Source organism: Onychomys torridus, chromosome 1 (assembly GCF_903995425.1).
Source record: "Onychomys torridus chromosome 1, mOncTor1.1, whole genome shotgun sequence".
In the NCBI taxonomy this organism is placed as follows: Eukaryota; Metazoa; Chordata; class Mammalia; order Rodentia; family Cricetidae; genus Onychomys; species Onychomys torridus.
The window spans coordinates 175,609,188-175,630,792 of NC_050443.1; the positions used below are offsets into that span (position 1 = coordinate 175,609,188).

The window sequence follows — 21,605 nt, forward strand, 5'->3', positions numbered from 1 at the left end:
GATGCCTCATCATCTGGCTCTCCTGACCAAAGTCAATTCTGTGTCTGTGACCTCGAGCTAAGTCCCTAAGTGCGCAGAAGAATCCAAATTATCTCTGAGCATTTAGACGACAACATGGACAAGTATGGCTTTGAGGGTTCCCCAGCTTTCCCATCTTCTCCCTCTTTCTTTCTCTTTTTGCTAGTTAGAGTCTGTGTGTGTGAGTGTGTGTGTGAGTGTGTATGCGTGTGTGAGTGTGTGTGAGTGTGTATGTGTGTGAGTGTGTGTGAGTGTGTATGTGTGTGAGTGTGTATTGTGTGTGAGTGTGTGTGAGCGTGTGTGAGTGTGTATGTGTGTGAGTGTGTGTGTGAGTATGTGTGTGTGTGTGAGTGTGTGTGTATGTGAGTGAGTGTGTGTGAGTGTGTATGTGTGTGTATGTGTGTGAGTGAGTGTGTGTATGTGTGTGTGGGTGAGTGTGTGTGGGTGAGTGTATATGTGTGTGTGAGTGAGTGTGTGTGTGTGTGAGTGAGTGTGTGTGTGAGTGTGTGTATGTGTGAGTGTGAGTGAGTGTGTGTATGTGTGTGTGAGTGAGTGTGTGTGTGTGTGTGTGTGTGTGTGTATGTGTAAGTCTGTGTATGTGTTAGAAGGGTGTGTATCTGTAAATGCTCTTATACATGTGTGCATCTAAATGCCAGCGGGAATCCTCTGATGTTCCTCCTCAGGAGCCATCCAACAGGGCTTTTGACTCAGGGCCTCTCACTGGCCTGAGCCCCACTGTGCCAGCTGAGCCCCAGGGTTCTGCCTGCTTCTGCCTCCTGGGTACTGGGATTTTAAGTATTTGTTACTGTGCCCAGCTTTTTATTCAGAATATTTTCACAGTTGTTAGTGTGTGTGTGTATAAATGTTTGTTTGTATGTGTTTTATGTTTGTGTGTATGTGTTAGTGAAGGTGGTTGTATAAATGTGTATGCATGTGTGACTGTGGTTGTGTGCAAATATGTGTGTATATATGTGATTGTGGTTATGTACATATATGTGTGTATATTTTTTAGTGTGGTTGTATATGTATATGTGTGTATATGTGAATGTAGTTGTATGTGTGTATTTATGTATATGCGAGTGTGGTTCTGTAAGTGTATATGTGTATATGTGAGTGTGGTCGTATGTATATGAATGTAGTTTGTGTGTGTGTATTTGTGTACATGTGGTTATAGTTGTATGTGTTTGTTTTGTTTGTGTGTATATATGTGAATGTGGTTGTGTGTGTTTTTGTGTGTATATATGTTAGTATGGTTGTTGTGTATGTGTATGTATTCACACACTTGGTTTTGGTTTATGGCTCCTTAGACTGACCCAATAGAACAAGAAGGAAAGTAAGAATCTGGGTCCAGGCAAAGCCATGTGACTGAGCCAAGAGAAGGCGTGGAAAGCACTTACAGCCGGCATAAAAGCTGTGTTACTGCAAAGTGGCCTGAAGGCAGGGCCAAGATACAGGGCACCAGGAGAACATCAGAAGAGACCATCAAAACAGGAGCCAGGCCCCGGGATCCTACTTCCTGAACCAAAGAACAATGAGTGTGAGCGGAGGACAAAGAATTCCCCAAGGGAAGATCCATTCAGACAACCATGAAAAGCCAAAGGCACAGATGAAATATGACAAAACCTCACTGAACAAGGAGTTGAAGACAGATGAAGGCCACTGGGTCACTTCCTCTGTGCTGTCAATTCTCTGTCACCCTCTTGTCTCTGCTCTTCTTCTCTCCTGATGTTCAGAAAGCCTGCGTTTCATGAGGGGTGGGTTAGCTTTGCACACTTCTGCCTGACCTCCACCCCGGGGCACTGTAAGTGGGAGGTCTTCAGGCTTGTGAAATGCCTTCAGCATCAGAGACAGACCCCAATGTGCTCCCAGCGAGTGGAGGAGAAAATCGCTCTCGGGAGGAAGGGGACTTTCTCAATGAGAAAGCCTGGTCCAAAGCGGGGCTGAGGGACAGTCACAGCTGTGTCTGCCTGCCTCCCCTCCAACTCACCCACACTCCTCTCCCCGGGCAGGTGACCGCAGTCGCCCTTGATCTTGAAGGATGATACATGTTTTTCCCCTTTGTCCAAGCACAGTACTATTGTTAAACTTTCGTTTGGGGCAGGAGGCCGACGTTAGGCGAGAGGTAGGGCTTCTCTTTGGATTCCCCCTTCTCTGACCTTGACTTCTGCCTTTGTGTCTTAGATCCATGCCAGTCCAACCCCTGTGAACACGGTGGGGATTGTATCATCAGAGGGGATACCTTCCATTGTAACTGCCCAGCTCCCTTCTCAGGAAGCCGGTGTCAGAATGGTGAGCCCATTTCTTTCCATTCCCTATGGTTAAACATGAAGCCCTTTGGCCTCTGCCTAAAGGTGGTGGGAAAACACTGAACAAATGTTATAATTGCATTTCTGTCATCATTCATGATGATGTCAGGCCTCTGTGTGGTCACAGGCAGCATCTGTGTGTATCCTGCTGCTACACTGTGACTTGTGGGTCCATTCTGCAGAGGAAAATATTGAGGCTAAGAGAGGGGAGAGACAGCATCTAACTCAAATATGGCCCAAACTGGGAAATTTACTTTTAGAATAACTACAACAGAGAAATATTATCCTCAAATGGGATGGCAGGAAGGTCTCAGCGCACACAGGGCCAGTGTGAGAGGGGGTGAACAGAAGATGCAGACCTGCCCCTGACCACACAGGTTAGAATGTGAGCAAAAATCATAGAGGCCAGATGCCTGACTCCTGGCCTGGGCTCTTCCATCTATTACCCTCCTGGTGGTCTGCATTTAGAACTCATGTCGGGCTTTACAACCCCAAGAATAAAGACACAGGAAGAAACCTTATTTAGGTTAAGAGAGAAACCTTATCCTGGAACAGCCTGGCATTTCAGAACTGTGGACAGCCACAGACACGGCCAGCTGCTCCAACCTCCAAAACTGGGGTAAGCATGTGCCCCTCTACATTGAATGTGCACCAGATAATGCCCCACCCTCATTCTCTACTTCTCTGCATATCTCACACAGCACAGAACAAGTGCAAGGACAACCCGTGTGTCCATGGTGAATGCCTCATTACCCAGAAGCCTCCTTATTACCGCTGTGCCTGCAAATACCCCTACACAGGGCCAGACTGCTCCAGAGGTAGGAGACAGAGGCTCTTCTCTGACGGTTCCTCTGCTCTAACACGTGACCATGGCATCTGCATCTTCCTGTAGGAAGTGGGGGAAGTGGATCTGAAGTTTTTGTGCCATTCAAGACAGCCTTATTAATTATGGTTTTAAAAAAAACATAACCTGCCTTGGAGAACTTGGGGAGAATTCACTAGTATCTGTATTCCTACACACACACACACACACACACACACACACACACACACACACGCGCGCGCGCGCGCCTGCATGGGCACTCACACACAGTCCCCGTGGAAGTTGATTCCTCCAGGAAGCAGGTACTGATCTATTCCTCAGATAGGTCATATGGGGAGTTAAACACTGAGACTCTGCTGTGAGTAGGACATCATCCCAAGAGATTTACTCTTCTCTATGCTAGGAAGAAATTCATAGATGAAGAACCCGCAATTCAGAGATGTTAACTTGTCCATAGTCACACAACTCTCAAGGTCCACAGACAGGTTTCCACCCAGCTCAGACTACATGAAAACTTCCAGATCAGTCTGTATCTATGGCTTATTCGGTGACCCATATACACATCTTTTTATTTGAGGGGGTGAGGGTTGTGTTTTCGTTTTTCCCTTTTGCATGGCCTCCATCCATTGCCTCATCTATGCTCTATGTTCTTCAGGTTTCTGTGATATTTGCTAGTGTGTCAATGATCTGTCTACACTCTTTGGTGTCCCATCATTTGGGAGTGGATGACCCCAGAAGAGTGCTATCATCATACCTCCTGCTAACATGCCCTCCTGGCCCCACTTCCTGTATTCACAGTGCTTCCGGCATGCAAACCAAATCCCTGCCAGAACAGTGGTGTCTGCTCCCGTCACAGACGGAGGTCCAGGTTTACATGTGCCTGTCCAGACCAGTATAGGGGAAGATTCTGTGAAGTAGGTATGGATCTTCACTACTATATCATCAAAGACTCTGGGACAAGTGAGGCCTTTTCTGTTCAAGTGTCTCGTAAGCTCATGGTCCAAGCTCTACAACTCCTCACTCCTCCAACCTCAGAGTTCTGAGCTTGTTCAGTCCCTACCAAGGAGGTGATGGTCTGGAGTGTGGTACAGGCAAATCAATCCTCCACCTGGACCACATCGGGTCCCCTTTCCACCTCCTCCTCATCATTTTGTAAACACCCACCTCCTCAACCAGAGTATGTCATATTTTTAATTCAGGTTTAATGTGGAACATTCTGGAACTTTGTGGTGAAACCTAAAGACAATATTACATAGTCAGGCCCAGTCCTGTAGCCCATCTGATTCACTGCAACCCTTTTTGAAGGCAACATGTCCATGACTTACAGTCCTCACAGGCGGCCTGCTCTCTCCGAGGTCCGGACGACTGTTATGTTGGAGATGGCTACTCTTACCGAGGCAGAGTGAGTAGGACAGTCAACCAGAACCCATGCCTTTACTGGAACTCCCACCTCCTCTTGCAGGAGAATTACAACATGTTTATGGAGGACGCTGAGACCCACGGGATTGCAGAACACAACTTCTGCAGGTACAAATTACTGTCTCCCATAGGTTCCATTTTGGTTGCTTGATTTCAAAACAGATTGCAAGTCAGCTACCTTTCTGAACAGATTATCCTACTTGGGATGGGCATGGTTATACTGATGTAACAGCAAAAACTCCCCTAGTCTCAGGGGCTCGCATCAAAGTCCATTTCTTACTAAAGCTACATGTGTCCTGTGGTGGTGGTTTTGGGGGAATTCAGCTCCACAGAATTCTACAAATACCCAGGAAGGGTAAAAATAAGAAAAAATGACAACCAAAAACCAAGAAATGACACATTGTCTCCCACATGAGGTTTGTGGCAGAAGTGGTCACATGACATCAAGAGGGATGCCGAGGAGCAAATGGAGGGTGTGATGAGTGTTAGAATTCCCACCGGGGGTGGCTGTGTGCTCCCTAGCAAGGGGAGTGTAATGAGCCTTCTTGGGGATGACTAGACATTTAGTCTCCTGTCTCTGGGCCACTCTGCTCATTTCCTTGTTCTGCCTTTGATCTAACCAAGGTCGATGACTTAGGTGATTTGCTTATGGAGAGTGAGGATGTTTTGCTTGGTTTTTAACTGGTTCCAAAACAAGAGTATCTTCTTGCACACAACGCTGCTTCCATTCTCCTCGTGCTCACTGTGAGCTGCCTTCTTATGGTGTGATTTTCATGAGGAAACCCTGTAACAACTTCTCAAAGGATTCTCATGCCAGGAATTCAGAAGTTGGGGCCAGGATTCCAGCTCTCATCCTGTCCATCAGTCTGTAATCCTTTCTAAGCATGTGGAGAGGGGATCTTCAGTAGGAATCTCACTTCTCCCGTGAAAGGTTTCGAGTGTCCCCCATGGTCCAGCACAAAGGTTGGAAACTGCTTCCTGGTCCTTGGGATACTCATCCAGAAGTTAAGATTTTGCCAAAATTCTGTGACCATGCACACCAAGGTTTGCTAACCTATTGGAGAATTTGAATGAATAACAGTAGGCAGGCAATGTGGGCACTGGATATCTTCTGATTCAGGGTGCTTCCATGATGTTTAGGCCTCCAAGCTTTGATGGTCAGTCCCTTTGATTTTGCATTTTAGAAACCCAGATGGAGACCACAAGCCCTGGTGTTTCGTTAAGGTTAACAGTGAAAAGGTGAAGTGGGAGTACTGTGATATCACAGTCTGCCCAGCCCCAGGTAAGCCATGGCTACCCAGAGGGACCTGGGGTGAAAAAGCGACATTCCACATTCCTGGCACTTGACCGCTCCCACTCTACCCACTCCTCTGTAGCCCTCGGGGTCATGAGCTAGCCTAGACACTTCCATCATCTCAGACTAGCTCTAAAACTTCCTTTCCTAACCCCTAGTCAGCGTCCTCAGCATCACATGCTGTTGATCACTTGCCTGTATGTCAGGATGTGCAATGATCATCATTGGTTGGGACCTCATAGCCTCTCAAGATGAGCAATGGTCTGAAGCTCCACTTCCCATTCTTCCTGACAGTCTGCACCCACATCTGAAAGAACGTGCCCCATCTATCGGACCAATGGGATTCTCTCCCTGTCCCATACAAGTAACAGTGTTCTATGGGTCGCTGTCTGTAATACTCCATGTTACGTCTGCTTTTGTCTGTTTCTAACTACTCTTTGAGACCTTACCCAAGCACCCCTTCCTCTGACAAGTCCTCTTGCCCTCTTGAATTGGGTGTTACATCTCCCTCTGTACAACCTCGAGGAACAGAACAAGGTCATAGCCTCATAACCTTTACCACAGCTTTCTGGTAAACCTCTTACTTCACCATTCTACTAAAAAAGCTCCCAAACATAACACATGCATTAATTATGCATGCTACATGATTTGGATTTGTATATTTCATGTATATGCTTGTAGATCCTAGGAGTAATGCACTTCAAAATATGAAAATAAAAGCAACATCTTTACCATGAATTCTATGAACTTGCCTTATATTAACCAAATTATCCAACAAATCTCAGTCACTCACCAAACAACATGGGACAGAGGAGGCTGGCTTGTGTAAATTTATCTTCATGTGCCCCACAGATACTCCTGACCCAGAGGGAAGCCTGCTGGAGCCTGTGATGGAGCTGCCAGGGTTCGACTCCTGCGGGAAGACAGAGATAGCTGAGCGCACAGTCAAGCGTATCTATGGGGGCCTTAAGAGCACAGCGGGCAAGCACCCATGGCAGGTGTCCCTGCAGACCTCGCTGCCGCTGACCACCTCCATGCCCCAGGGCCACTTCTGTGGGGGTGCCCTGATTCACCCCTGCTGGGTGCTCACTGCAGCCCACTGTACTGAGTAGGTGTCCACTAGGAAGGGAGAGCAGCATGATTGGGATACAAACAGGCTCTTCCCACGAAGTGGTATCTTAGAAGCTGTGGCTGGACTGGGGCTGAGTGCACCAGAGGAAGAACTGAGCCTTAAGAGAGTGGAGATATAGCAACCGTGGCTTACCACAGCTGTTCCATGTAGTTTACCATAAATAATCAGCTACCAGGGGAGGTTAATTGTAATGTCCCTGATGCCTTCAGCACAGAGGCCTTTCCACACAGGAAGTATTTAGTAAGTGTCTGTGGAAGGAAAGACATATTGTTATTCCCTTTCTGTAAAGGGGACATGGGTCTTAGGAAAGTTTAACGTCTAATCTAAAGTCTCATGGAAAGAAGGCCAGTGAGTGGGATTGGACTCAAGTCTGTCTGCTGCCTGAACCTCTATAGTCCATCCTGAATAGGGCAAAATAGCCCATTGTCAATGAACCTCCAGGTCAGGCATCCTCATCTATACCTCTGGTGACTTCTAGGAGCTGAGAAATTATCACCTGTTCCAGTTCCCTAAATCCATGGTCAGGGCTGATCTCATGAGCCCTGACTTAAGAGTCAGCCTGCATATCTTCTAGTCTACCTTATCCTCTGGGATTCTAGTGTGCTCCCCACAAGAAATCATGCACATGCACATTAACACCTACCCACAAATTGCAGCAGATTTGTTTAAGACTTCAGAGGCTGACTTTTAGCCAAGCCCAGAGAGAAAAGAGAGGTCTCCCAGGAAAAGTGAGATAAAACGAGTGTGTGTGGGCAGTTTCCTAGTAGCCATTCCCAAATAACCACACAGAGACTTATTATGAAAGCTCAGCCAATAGCTTGTTTTTAGATAGCTCTTATAACTTAAACTAACCCATTCCTATTAATCGATATGCTTCCCTGAGGCTCATTTACCTCATCTATGTACCTTCATGCTGCTTCTTCCATGTCTGGCTCATGACTCCTCGGACTCTCCTCCCAGCATTCTTTCTGCTCTGAAAATCCTTCCTGGCCCTTTAGATCTTTTATTAAACCAACCACAATGACATATATTCAGACAGGGTAAAGGAATATTCCACAAGTGTGTGTGTGTGTGTGTGTGTGTGTGTGTGTGTGTGTATATGTACTCTTCATCCACTGATGGAGAAGTTCCCTTGCATTGTCTTATTTGGAACTGAGGTTGAGTTTTGTAAGAAAGCCAAGGACTGCAGATAAGGATGCTGAAGCTGAAGAACAGGGGCTTCACAAGGTCACATGGCTTCCTAGGAGCAGAGCCCTGCCTCTGACACCCCAGGGCCATTTCCTGACCATCTTATTTGACTTTGCAGCATAAGTACTAGGCATCTGAAAGTTGTGCTAGGGGACCAGGACCTGAAGAAGTCAGAATCTCATGAGCAGACCTTCAGAGTGGAAAGAATATTAAAGTACAGTCTGTATAACGAAAAAGATGAGATTCCACACAACGACATTGGCAAGTATCCCCCGAGCCTCCCATGGGTCTTGTCCTGGGTGGATTTCTCCACTGGTAGATATCTGGGGTTTGATTACACAGAGTTCCCTCATTCATTGTTATCCCTTAGGGATTCTGTAAGGTGCACTGTTTATTTCAAAGTTTTTTATATGACTTGGGAGTATATGATAGCATTGTTGATAACTGAGTAAAACTTTTCAATTGAAGGGAAGAGGTGTGGAGAATACTGTATCATGAAAAACACTCAGCCTTGCAAACCATCTCTCTTATTATCTAGGACTCAGGCTATCTTCCTGAACCTTGGTTTTCTGTTCCATAAAATGGGGGTGCTGTTACACAGCTCTCAGATGACTATGTGTTGTGACACAATGTATATTTGCACATTTGTGGAAACTAAGAGGTGCTCAGGTGCAGAGGTGATGCTGTTTTGGGTTGCTGGGTGCTCAGTGCCATCCCACAACATGGGGTCTTCTCTTTCTCACTCTCCCTTCATCCTCCTTCATCAGTAGCCCCCTCCCATACAGTCTGCTTCTGAAAAATGAGTCAGGGATGATTTTGAATCCAATTAGTTTTGCTAACTGTTGATATTCTGTCTGTGTTGAGATACACTTCTCTGGGAGTTTAAAATGTGAAATGTGGATGAAAAAGTTTTTTGGTCATAGGAGAAGCAGTGTGGCTTGCTAACTCACCTTCCAAACCAAGATGAAACCAATACTTCTCTCTCTCTCTCTCTCTCTCTCTCTCTCTCTCTCTCTCTCTCTCTCTCTCTTATCTAGCTTTGCTCAAGTTAAAGCCAGTGAATGGTCACTGTGCTCTGGAATCCAAATATGTGAAGACCATATGTTTGCCCAATGACCCTTTTCCCTCCGGGACTGAGTGCCACATCTCTGGCTGGGGTGTAACGGAAACAGGTGAGTCTGGCAATGTGCCCTCCATACCCACAGGAGAGCTACACCATCCAGAGAATAAAAGACCAATGTCATCTGCTCTCTCTGCTCTTGAAACAAATTCAAAATGCATCATAAAAGAATGCATCTGCCTCATTGTTCAGGCTCTAGTTGAATGTAACCATTTGCATGGAACTTTCCTGTGAGCCTCTGATCACCATAGTGGCCTTCTGCTCTAGATGTGTGACCTTTCTCAAGCACTCATTGTACACCAGGGAAGACCTCTCTCCTTCTCTAAGCAAACTGCAAAGATGTTAGGTGTAGCATATGTGGGCACTGGTGGTACATGATAGGATACTGGGCACGTGTGGTACCTGGTAGGTGCTGGGCACGTGTGGTACCTGGTAGGTGCTGGGCATGTGTGGTACCTGGTAGGTGCTGGGCACGTGTGGTACCTGGTAGGTACTGGGCACGTGTGGTACCTGGTAGGTGCTGGGGCAGAGAACGCTGTTTTAAGCTGCTGGTGTTGGACAGCTCTTCAGTGTCAGGCACTCCTTCAACAGGTTCTTGGTTTTGTTTCTCAAGCAGTTCAGTTGTACTTTCTCAATTTTCACTTTTACCACTAGGGCTTAGATTATGCATTCCAAAATGATATCTTGAATATTAAGAAGTTCAGAAGAGTATTTTCAAGTCTTTACCAAATACTCAAAATATGTCACACACACCCATAATGATATACTTAATAATGGACAGCAAAAATCACTTTGAATAGGTTGAGATTCATGAAGAAAGGAAAGTAGAATGTATGTATGCATTTGCCAGAGGCTCAGGGGAAAGAAAATCTCTGCCTAATTGGACTTCAGGTCAACCAGGAAAGTTTCTGTCTCTCTTTGTTGGAGTCCATCCAAGCCTTTCCACTCCTGCTCTCCTTAACAGGGTCCACTTAGCTGGCGATGTCTTATTTGGGAATCTTATAAGGCCTCAGATTAGAATGTCTTTATTTTTCATAAATAGTCCTTAAGACTATATTCAAAGTCAAAGATGCTTTAAGAAATTTCATTATCTTTGAGAAGGGGCTATCTTCTCCAGTAAGCAGATAATCTATCAGAGCACTTTAACCATCCATCTAGCTATCTATGTATGCATGAATCCATCCATCTGTCCATCTGCCCCAGCCATCCATGCAACCATGAGACCACCCTTGCATTTATCCATGCATTTATTCAGAACCCTCTATGTGTTAGCCCTTCTGCTAAATGTAGGTAATTAAAGATGGTTACAAACTATCCCCACATTCCAGAATTCATGCTCTAGTTGAGAAGATAAAGAATGGAGCAAATGATTTGTTCAACTGTGACCAGAATGGCTTTGAAAGTCTGCACAAGCATAGGGTGAGGAGGATGAAGGAAAGCAGCCCTGGTGTTGGAAAATGGAATATTCCTTCCCATCTCTATAAAAATGCCTTTCTCCCTGAACTGAGAGCTGGCGGCTTCTTCTTACTAATGGTGACTTCTCATAGAGGGAGTGTCACTCCTTTCTCGTGGTAGTGACTGTTTTCTTCCCACAGGGGAAGGGTCTCGCCAGCTTCTGGATGCTAAAGTCAAGCTGATTGCTAACCCTTTATGCAACTCTCGCCAACTCTATGACCATACAATTGACGACAGTATGATCTGTGCGGGAAACCTTCAGAAGCCCGGATCCGACACCTGCCAGGTCAGAAAGTACATATGGTACTTGGAAGTAGAGGCTTACTGGACACCAGGCTAAGAAGAGAGGCCAGTTATAGCTCTGGTGTGGGAACCAGGGTCAACAAGGCTGCCTGCTTCAGTGTTAAGACACAGGTGGGCAGACCTCTCTAGCCTCCATCAAGTGGGGATGAGTTGGCATAACAACCATAGTGGTGTGTTGCTGCATTATCTAGTTTAACTCTCATAGCATCCTCTGAAGGGGATGTCATCATCATCAACACATTACAGAAGTTTGGAGGCATTATCAAAGCCAATAGCAGCAGTGTCCTAAGTGATGGGCCTGGAATTGGAATGACTCAGGTAGGTGTTTGGAACGCCAGCACCTTTACTACTTTGCTCCACTGTGAAAATGTCATACTCCCAGATGCTGGGATGTATGGAGACTCAGTGGTGCTCCTGGAGTAAAAGGAGGTGGAGAGTCTACCAACTCTATGCTAAGGGCTCCAAATCAAAACTCATACTCCATTTAGCTCAGGGTTCACATCACATGGAATACATCCTTCCTAGACTCCCAGGTTCAGCTCAGTTTAGGCTTTTCCTTACACACTGCCCAACTGTCCTCAAAAACCTAGCACTGTGATAAAGCCTCCATACAAAGGAACCCAGAATAACTAGCCAATCCAAAGCCCATTGGGTTGGGAAACTGGAGTTTCTCTCTCCGGAGTCTGTGGCTCTGCTCTGACCCTCTACCCCTTTCCAGGGGGCATGGAAAGCCACAAACTCAGGACAGAAAAGAACAAGTGGGCATGGTTTTCTCTAAGCTCTTGGAAGATGAGTGGGACCACAGGCTACTTAGTTCTCTAAATAACTCAAGGGCTCTACTGAAAAGATTTGGAAGCTGATAGTCATGGGTTTGAATCCTGGTTCTGTCTTGTTATATAGGACCTTGATCAATGTGACCATAAAATCACAAGGTAGCGGCTATGATCAGGTTAGGAGAGTAAAGTCATGTGATAAAAGCTGTCAGGTGCAGTGACTAAGCAAGCTGTTTTCCTTACTGCCTTCCTTCTGCCCATCTCTATCCTGGTCTAAGCACTTCATAAAGAATCTTCACAGTTCCTCTGAGGACACAATTCCTCTGTGGTTATCCACAACTCACCACTGAAAAAGCAAGGCCCCTGGTAAATAGGCAGTGGGCTGAACATATAGGCTGCCTCTGAGTCCCTATCCTCCTTACATGTGAGTCTGTCCAAACAAACCATTGCCCACCTTGGTCAGCTACTTGAAGTTGAGGCCCCGGAATTGGCAGTGGGACCGTTAGGACTGTGGCTGCAGCCCTGGGCTTCATGTTTCTTCCAAGCTCGGCAGCTAAAGCTGCTATTAGCTTCTGCCCCTTTGGAGTGATGCATCATGGGAAGCTTAGGAAGAGCTTTGCATCATGGGAAACTCAGAAAGAGCTTTGGCACTGATTTCCAGAGAAGCCCAGGGTAGCTGGCAGGCGACTTTACTCTATCACCCCCTTGTAGGCAGTTTTAGACATCTCTGGATCTAGTTCACAAGGCTGACCTCCTGTGATTCTTCCCTCAGGGTGACTCTGGGGGCCCTCTGACCTGTGAAAAGGATGGTACTTACTTCGTCTATGGGATTGTGAGCTGGGGCCAGGAATGTGGGAAGAAGCCAGGCGTCTATACTCAAGTCACCAAGTTCCTGAATTGGATCAAAAATACCATTCACAGGGAGGCTGGCTTCTGAGGTGCTGTCTTTGGAGCCTTGAAACCCTCTTCTGTAGCACCAGACAAAAGGGGCTTCCTGGGCAGTCAAGGCTGTCCTTTCAATTCCAGAAGTCTGCAGGGCTGAAGGGCCATGCTCTGGACAGAGATACTGCTGCCCAGCCTGGGTCTTTCATGAGGCCCACCCTGTCCCCCTCCCCCTGGGAACCAACAAGAAATATGACTCCCCTTCTGACAAGTGTACCTTCTAGAAAAGCTGAATTCACAAAGACTGTCTTCACCATGGATACCTGCAAATATGATCCAGCACCAGAGATGGCATCTTGACTTACTCCTCGGCCCACAACATCAAGGTCCCGCACAGAACTTATCCAGTCTTACCCAGCAATCAGAGAGAAGCCCCAACACACAAGCTCTTTTGTTTGCTTTCAGAATTGTTGTTTTAATAAAGGCAGATGTGAGAATGAGGAGGGTATGCCATTTTTTAATAACTCGTACAGACTGAAGCCTCTGGCAGGAAACCCTCAAAAGTAGCTCTCTTGTGGATGATGGTGGAGGCCACTGGCTCACATTAGCGGAGTCTTCTTCCTGTTAATGTGCAGAATCTCCGAGGCATCTGGGTTCACCCCCCAGCTCTGATGATCTCCTTGCCCCACTTCCTCCGGCCCCACCTGTAGAAATCACACACAGCCCCCTGAGTGCCCATGAAGCTCCCACAAGCCATGCTAAGATGCCCAGAAAACATCCAACACGTTCACCTCCCCTTCTTTGTCCTCTCTTCTACCCTGCCCAAGAAAAAGGACCCTCAAGGCAAAGATGAGAAAGAAGCAAAGCCTGTGTCTCATTTAGATGTGGTGTCTCTTTTCTGAACAAAGTAGGGTTCAAAATGCAGACTGTTAGAGCCAGCGAGTCCCTGACCCTTTCCGAGCATGTAACGAGCAAACACTCAGCACAGCCTGGGCTGCCCTGGCCCGGGATTGATGTCATCCTGGTAGGTTTGCCTCTGCAGAACTAATGGCTATGACTTCAGAGGAAGCCTGCGGGAAGTTTAACCTGTGTGTCATCCGCCCGGTCATCTCAGACCCATGAAATTAGGCGCCTTGTTCAGCTGCCTTTCACGCTTCTTTAGAACTGGCTGACCTTTGCCCAAAAACAAACTTTGAAAAGCAACAATGAGTTTGTATTTCCCGTGGTCTTGCAAGGCAGGGTGCAGTTTGCTGCTTGTTACTCACATAAGCCCCCTGGAGACCCAGGCCCCTCCTGTTGGCCAGTTCTGCAGCCCGCCGAGCCATTTCCACTTTGTAGGAGCCGGGAGGGGTCCAGCCAACACCTCGAGTCAGGCTCAAGTCAGATCTGTACTTGACCTTGGGGGAGGAAGAAGCAAGAGGAATAGTCAGTGAGGACAGGGGGCTTTGACCACTGAGTGAGTAGCATTTAAAATGCAGTGAGGAGGTGTGCCACATTGACATCATTAATGTCAAGACAAAGAGCGGTCATGTGATGCACAGAGGACCCTGTATACAATGCGCCTGGCCATCGTGCAGCCACTTCTGGAATCTTCCCATTCAAATAGTGGGAGCTGCAGCAGGGCAAAGAAGGCTGGGGACACCTGGTTCAAGTCTAAGCTCCTATCTTAAAGTGCTCTGTGACACTAAAAACCTCCCCTCCCCTCTCTGAGCTTACCAGGGAAAGAATAAAATGGTTTAAATAATTCTTTAGACCCCATGGAAAAAGTAGAGCAGAGCACACAAATGCATCAGGCTCTGGGCTCAATCTCTAGCAGAGAGAGAGAGAGAGAGAGAGAGAGAGAGAGAGAGAGAGAGAGAGAGAGAAAGTTGAGCTTTCCCGCAAATACCCCAGGCCTGCCACTTATTTTCTGTGTGCTCTTAGGTTGCCTAACTCCTCTGTATCTTGGGTTTTTGTCTGTTAAATAAGGTGGCACCAGGATTGGAAGGACTGCACAGCACAGTCCTTAGAAAGCATTGCTACAGGTGTGTCAGAAGTGACAGTGGCTGTCACTGTGCCTTCTCAGCGGCTCCCCAGAAGGTGACAGGGATGTGTGGAGGTGGCTCACATCACTCTGCAGTTGATGGGCCTTCTGGGCATGCTTTAGGCCTAGCTGTTCTGAGTCACTGGTGTGCTGGGGCAGCGGTTGCCTGTAGTGTACATCACTGGCCAGTTGCTGGCTCCTCTTGGCCTGGAGGAGACCAGGCTGGTCAGTGCAGCTGTGGAACTGGGAGCAACCCTTGGCAAAGTCCTTCTTGTACTCATTGTCACTCTGGAGCCTGCCAACACGGAGGAAATGCCTCATCCTTGGGTCATCGTTGATGCTGCGGTACCCAATCTGTAGGCCCCGGTCCCTCAGGAATGCCTCTTTGTACCGGAACTGCAAGTCAGAGAAGCAGAGAGAGCTGATGGGGATGTCCTTTCCCTTCAGAGCCAGCCTCCCCAGAGGGCCAGGCCCTGGGACTTCAGCAGGAAGCTCAACAGTGGGTAAGAGCATAGGCTTTGGAGTCGAGTAAACCAGCAGTGTGGCCTTGGACCAGCTGTGGAGCCTCTGAGCATCTGATAAAACAGGAGAATAAATCTCCACCCCATGGGATATGAGAGAAGTCAATGATATGGAAGGGGAATTCATTAAGTGCCCATTGGTGTCTGTTCATATGGCTGCTGTAACCCTCCAACAGGAATAGAAGTATGCCGTTCTTCCTTCTGTCCTCCACGGCACGCAGGGACCTTGTCTAATGCTTCTCAAATTACTTTAAGTGAATCTAGTTCATTTTACATAGTTACATTTCTTCTTATTTTTATCTTGTGTGTATGTGCATGAATACATATATTTGTTGTGGGGGACATGTGTGCCTCAAAGCACTTGTGGAGAACAGAGGACAACATTGGATGTCTGTCTTGGCCTTCTACATTGTTTGAGCTGGAGTCTCATGTTAGCTACTGTATATGCCAGGCTAGCTGGCTATTGAGCTTCTAGAGGATTCTCCTAGCTCTGTTTCCCATCTTACCATAAGAGAGCTGGGGTTACAGAGGCATGCCACCACATCTGAGATTACAGGTGCATGCCGCCACATCTGAGGCTATGGGTGCATGTTATCACATCTGAGGCTGCAGGTGCATGCTATAACATCTGAGGCTACAGGTGCATACTATCACATCTGAGGCTGCAGGTGCATGCTATCACATCTGAGGCTACAGGTGCATGCTATCACATCTGATGCTACAGGTGCGTGCAATCACATCTGGGGTTAGAGATGCACGCTACTACATCTGGTTTTAGATGAGATCTTCAAGTCTGAATATAAGTCCTTGTACTTGCACAGAAGCAATTTCATAAAAGGTTCTTTACTACAAATTAAGCAGTCAACCATAGAACAACAAGTTCCTTGCTTTCTAGCTTCTCCAGCATCAACTGTTGAGTACCTCTCCTAAAAGAGTTGCTGGGAAAAATAAAAAAAATACAAAAACAAAACAAAAAAGAGCCTTCCAAAATTTCTGGCTACAATCCTAACCACCAGGCCTATGTTCTCTTTCCCTTGAAACCTGATTCTGTTTCAATGTGGAGAAAGGCACTCAGATGGTTCAGGAGACTTGTCCTGTGCCTTTCAGCACACTTGGTAACCACAGACAGGGTTTAGAGTCTTACATCACTGGCAATATCCCTGGAAGCCCTGGCAGTCTGGAATGGGATAGCATCCAGCCTGAAGTCATAGCCACCAGCCCGGTTCTGCTCCCAGGAGTTTCTGTAGACTTTCTGGTTGAGAAAACAAAAACACTCATGAATAAGGAGCAACCGTTGCCTACATGCTATTTGGTCTCAGCAGGAATTATGCTCCAGGGATGTCTGAGCTCATGGCTCTTTATCATGTCCAGGGACTCCCCCAACTCTAGGGTTAATGGGACTGTCCATAAAGGGCTTCTGCTCTTCAGAAGCTGTGGTCTGTGAGTCTAGTTCACTTGCTGCACCCTGCTATCTTGGGGGCCCTGTGTCTTCTGTGTCTGCATCCGCTCTCTGGGTCTCAGCTTTTCAGGCTCCTGATCCCAGAACCTGGAGCTCCAGCATGCTGAAAGTGCTCTCCTCCAGGTCTTGTCACCCAGGGGCTTCCTCTGACTCCTTGAGGTTGGTAATTCAGTCTAGCTGTGATGCCTCACCCCATCACTAGGAGAAATGCTGCACCTTACATGCACTCCAGAGACTTGCAGGGAGGTCAGACCATCACCTAAATTAAATGGATTGTCAAGAACCTGACAGGGTACCTGACCCACATGCTTTCTATCTTCATGTTTTATCCCCCCCTTTCAAGTTGATCCACAGGCCTCTGGGGGTCTGTAATCATATCTTCTCAGGCCTTATGCTTGCCACATCACCTATGGAGGCACCAAAATCTTCTGTGCCTTCATGTAGCTATATCTTTCCAAGATAAGGCAATTCCTCCATGAAAGGAGTTTTTGGGAGACCCCAGTAGACGCTCTCCTTTATTCAGCCTTAGAGAAGCCAGACAGCAGGAAAGTCACAGCAGCAACAGATGACAAAATGACAGCCCCAGACTGTGATGGATGCCGGATCACTCAGAGCTGCAGCAGGTCAAGGGCCCCTTAAGAACCTTCCTTTTGTTGCCTGGAAATGGAAGTCAGGACCAGCCCTCTGTTCTGCAAAGGCTTGACAGATGAAAAGCAAAGGGCTCCACCCACTTTTATTCTGTGCCCAGCACTAGAAGGGGACCATGGAGTGCCTGGGCCAAGCAGAGTAGATCTCATTGTCTATGTGTGACTGCTGTTGGCACAGCTGCCTTCACCATGAACAACACACAGGCCCAATACACTAGGCCCAAGGAACAGACCCAAGCCTTGCATGGGAAACTACCTAACTGTGGTCTCACAGCCAGGGCCAAATGTGTGGATGTACTGGGTCACTAATCTAACAGCCAGCATTGGAAGGTATTCAAGATATGGGAGAGTCAGACAATAATCCACCAACAACCCCCTTTAGCAGTCTGCTTCCTGTTTTGGTGGCTTCCAAAGATATCTGAGTAGGAAATGGAGACGACACCCCTAAACACTCTGTATGAGAGGGACCCAGTTCCTTCCTAGTAAGAGCCTCTACCCTACATCTGGGCCAGTTAATTACATCAACCTTCCCTTGAACTTCAAGTCTAACACCATACTATGTGGGTGGCCTATGCACCCAGCCCTGGAGCCTAGGTAACTCAGGGACCCCTGTAGAGACAGTGGTCTAAATGGGGTTGTCTCCAGCGTTCAGGCTCTTTCTCCTGGGGCTCCACACACTGCTTGCTTATGGAGGCTTCCTCCCTGTTTTCTCTGCTGCTGAGGTTTCTGCTCTGCCACTGGCATTCTTTAGATTCCACAGGCGCTTTGATTCGGAACCCTGGGCACCCCTCCTCTTGATCACAGTTTTGTCCTCATCCTCACACATTAGAGTCATTTGATTTTGAGTTATTTCGGCTGCCTTGCACATCTCAATGGCTTTCTTTGCTCAGGAAGGTCACTTTGCCTCCACATCCTCCTCACAGAGCACTTGATCCAATTGTACACATTCCACACGCCCCTGAAGAAGTGTTCCTTCAAAGGAGGTCCACGAGTTCTCCATACCCTGTGAGCCCTGATGGCTAATTTCAGCTCCAGGACTCTGCAGGCTGCCCCTGCACCTTGTGAGAGGACCACACCTCTCTTACCAGCCTGGGATGGCTGTCCTCCTTAAGCTGGGACCCTCATGAACTAGTTAGCAGTTTCATCCCTGTCTCTGGGCTGTGGTCCTTGGAGAGTTACTCCAGTGGAGACCTGGCCTCCCCATCCTTGGGAATTAATGAGCTGGACCTTCCGTGCCAGCTCTGTAGAGGGGGCGGTCCAGCTTCCCCAGATGGAGGCCAGCCCACCAGAGCTGCTGTTCTAAAATTATCCCTCGCTCATCCCTGAAAAGCATCAAATGCTTCTAATAACTCATATTTACAAAGCACGAGAGCATTCACCGTGTGGGATCCCACAGGGCTTTACAACTGCAACAAACTAATGCACACGCTAACTAGAAGGCGCCTCTCTCCAACCCCTGCAAGGCAGACACCTCTGGGGTGAACAGCAGCAGCTGTCGATCCACACGCAGCCCCAGGACACAATGGCCAGGCCAGGGAAGGAAGAATGGCTGGGCTCTAGGAGGCCGCTCGCTGCCCCAGGCTGACACACTCAGCCTGTGTTATTCCAATCTGACAGTGTCTTTTGATTGCTCCGCTTCTCTACCTGTTATCTGGGGATCACAGCACTGCCGGCTGAGCGGCTGCCCATTCTATTACAACCGGGGGCCTCCAACCCCTGCCAACAACAAGCCCGGGTTTGGGAAACACTGTCTTGGTTATGTACGCAAAGGGCACATGTCCAGGGGAAGCTGGAGTGTTGGCAGGCGCGGTTCAATGCACAAAGGAGCCAGCTACATTGAGAACATCTTTTCAAACTGCAGAGTGAGATGGGGTTATTCCATCTCTGCTGTCATACTTCTTCTCTGAATGGCTAAAGAAAGAGGTCCGAGAAATCAACAGAACAGTTTGCCTACATCTACCAGAACCTGGGGACCATACCCCTGACCATTACCAGGCACATGACCAAGGTCTTCAGAGTCCAGCCTAGAATCAGAATGTTAAAGCTACAAGAGACTTCCATTTAGCTCAGCTCCACTTCCTCCTATTTTACAGGTAAGGAAACTGAGGCACAGTGAGGGGAGTGATAGGAAGTCACACAAGCAGTTTGTCCTGTTCTGGGTCCTCCGTTCTTTTACTTTCATGTCCTCCTTCTTAGGACTTAAAATAATAATAATAATAATAATGATAATAATAATAATAAATCAAATCAACTGGCCGGGAAATATTACAGAAGCAGGCACACACTGCACAAGTCCTACTTACGTCACTTAGGTGCATCGCATTCAGTCGTGCTCGGGTGAAATCAGGGTGGTCTGGGATAGGCGTGTACCTATGCAGGGAGTCTGCATCTCCCAACCTATACAGGCGCTGCGGGTGAGACAGACTGACAGTCAAGGCAGAGCCTAGATACAATTATACTTGGTAAAAGCTCAAGAGAGAAGTAGCTAATGCCCTCTCCTGGCTCTCTCGTTTACTAGATGAAGTGGAATTCAGCACCGTCCTTAGAGATAATCCTTCTAGAAGTATCTAGTGAGTAGAAGGTTCCCATGTGGCCAGGGTCATGTGATGGTGAACACTGTTAAAATATTTGCCAGCCAGGCGGTGGTGGCGCATACCTTTAATCCCAGCACTCGGGAGGCAGAGGCAGGCAGATCTCTGTGAGTTCGAGGCAAGTCTGGTCTACCAAGCAAGATCCAGGAAAGGTGCAAAGCTAACCAGAGAAACCCTGTCTTGAAAAGAAAAAAAAAAATTGCCATGATCTGTTCTAAATGGACCATAAACCAGCTCCCTGGCTGGCCATGCCTGTGTAATTTATTCTACCTGAAATGGGTGGCTGTGTCTCAGACCCTCTGCAACCCAGTGTGTGTGTTCACTGGTAACAAGAGACAGCTCCCAGGTCTTTGAGCCTCTGTTGTTGAACACAGATAGTAGCAATACAAAGCAAATTGGCCTTTTTTTTAAACTTTAAAGTTTATTAAATGTCTTAGTGTTTAAAACCTAAAGGCTTTCATAGTTTACCCAGATTGCACAAAGACACAATTTTAAAATTAATCTTGGTCTTCATTTTCAACTCTTAGAGCAGTGATTTTAAGCCTTGCCAACAACCTTAAGAAGCATCTGGATCCCATCTATTTCTACAGGTGTAGACATTCTGTTCCCATCAGTTCCCACTCCACCTAGGCTTTGAGAACCGGAACTGCTCAAGACAGCATTTGGGCTGGGGGCGGGCAGCCTATAACTGCATTAAGAACGGAAACTCTCATAGCCTCCTGTCCTCTGGAAGAGGACACAGGCCTAAAGTGCACAGGCAGCAAAGGCAGAAGGAAGCTCTGAATATAACCATTCTTTCTTCCTCCCAGGGTTCCATAAGCCTTTTAATTCCACTCCGTACATCAGCAATTAAGATGTACCTGACTTCGTGTCTGGTGAGAGATCATCAGTGACGCTAGGTATCATCGTGATTATAACTCAAACCATAGCAGGCCATTTGTAGAGGACTCGCTGTGCTCCTGTACGTGCTTAAAGCTTTACTTGTTTAATCCTCTTTAAATCCACTCACTGTGCCATGGAATGGTTGCCCTCACCATTCCCACCCGCTTCCTCCTTCAGATATGGAGAATGGGATGAGAAGAGACTAGCAGTTGGCCCACAAGCACCCAGATGGCTTGCACCTCCATCTAGCACCAACCCACAGCACCGCACTACATGCCCAGGCTTAGTGGGGTTGAGGAACCCACCTCATTACAGTGCATGTAGCTGTTCTTGGCATGAACAAGGTCTGGAGAGTCTACCACCGTGGTGAACTTGATACTGTCTGGTTTTTTGCGGTACTTGGTCTATAAAAGAAAAGAGTCCCATGATACATGGTTAAATATCACTTCTGTCTTTAATTCTGGCTTCTTGGGGCCAAATGTATAAATCACAATGGCATATCAGAAGACAAGCCACTCTGTTTGATAGGCATCTGACAGTCAAGAGAATTGGAAGGACCCAAGCTTTCTTTATGATTAAAAGCATGTGACAAACATTTCATTTCTTAAAGAAGGGATTCTTTGCTGTAAATAAGTTCTATTAAGAGACATGTTAGGCATCCATGGAGCCTTGCTTAGACCCTCTCCAAGAAAGTTCTGTGAGTAAGAAAACCAAAGATGGCAGTGTCTCTCTCAAGGAGATTCTAGGACAGATGTCCCAAGGCCATCAA

At 47.2% G+C, this 21,605-nt stretch overlaps 2 protein-coding genes across 4 annotated transcripts in view; one reads left to right on the forward strand and one right to left on the reverse strand.

Annotated features, from left to right (window-relative positions):
• Habp2 (hyaluronan binding protein 2) overlaps positions 1 to 12,768 on the forward strand; it is a 62,657-nt gene extending 49,889 nt beyond the window's left edge. Inside the window, exons 4-13 of the mRNA XM_036179334.1 lie at positions 2,200 to 2,307; positions 3,026 to 3,142; positions 3,946 to 4,065; positions 4,503 to 4,674; positions 5,751 to 5,848; positions 6,713 to 6,968; positions 8,299 to 8,441; positions 9,218 to 9,352; positions 10,896 to 11,041; positions 12,604 to 12,768. Of these exons, the coding sequence (XP_036035227.1) occupies positions 2,200 to 2,307; positions 3,026 to 3,142; positions 3,946 to 4,065; positions 4,503 to 4,674; positions 5,751 to 5,848; positions 6,713 to 6,968; positions 8,299 to 8,441; positions 9,218 to 9,352; positions 10,896 to 11,041; positions 12,604 to 12,768 (1,460 nt within the window). The remainder of the gene's footprint in view (positions 1 to 2,199; positions 2,308 to 3,025; positions 3,143 to 3,945; positions 4,066 to 4,502; positions 4,675 to 5,750; positions 5,849 to 6,712; positions 6,969 to 8,298; positions 8,442 to 9,217; positions 9,353 to 10,895; positions 11,042 to 12,603) is intronic.
• A 423-nt stretch (positions 12,769 to 13,191) lies between these two features.
• LOC118587085 (nebulin related anchoring protein) overlaps positions 13,192 to 21,605 on the reverse strand; it is a 75,532-nt gene continuing 67,118 nt past the window's right edge. For all 3 annotated transcript variants that reach the window (XM_036192729.1, XM_036192738.1, XM_036192720.1), the window contains 6 exons: positions 21,142 to 21,240; positions 19,667 to 19,771; positions 16,402 to 16,509; positions 14,821 to 15,132; positions 13,979 to 14,110; positions 13,192 to 13,417 (listed from right to left, as the gene is read on the reverse strand). In XM_036192729.1, the coding sequence (XP_036048622.1) occupies positions 13,313 to 13,417; positions 13,979 to 14,110; positions 14,821 to 15,132; positions 16,402 to 16,509; positions 19,667 to 19,771; positions 21,142 to 21,240 (861 nt within the window). In that variant the 3' untranslated portion in view covers positions 13,192 to 13,312. The remainder of the gene's footprint in view (positions 13,418 to 13,978; positions 14,111 to 14,820; positions 15,133 to 16,401; positions 16,510 to 19,666; positions 19,772 to 21,141; positions 21,241 to 21,605) is intronic.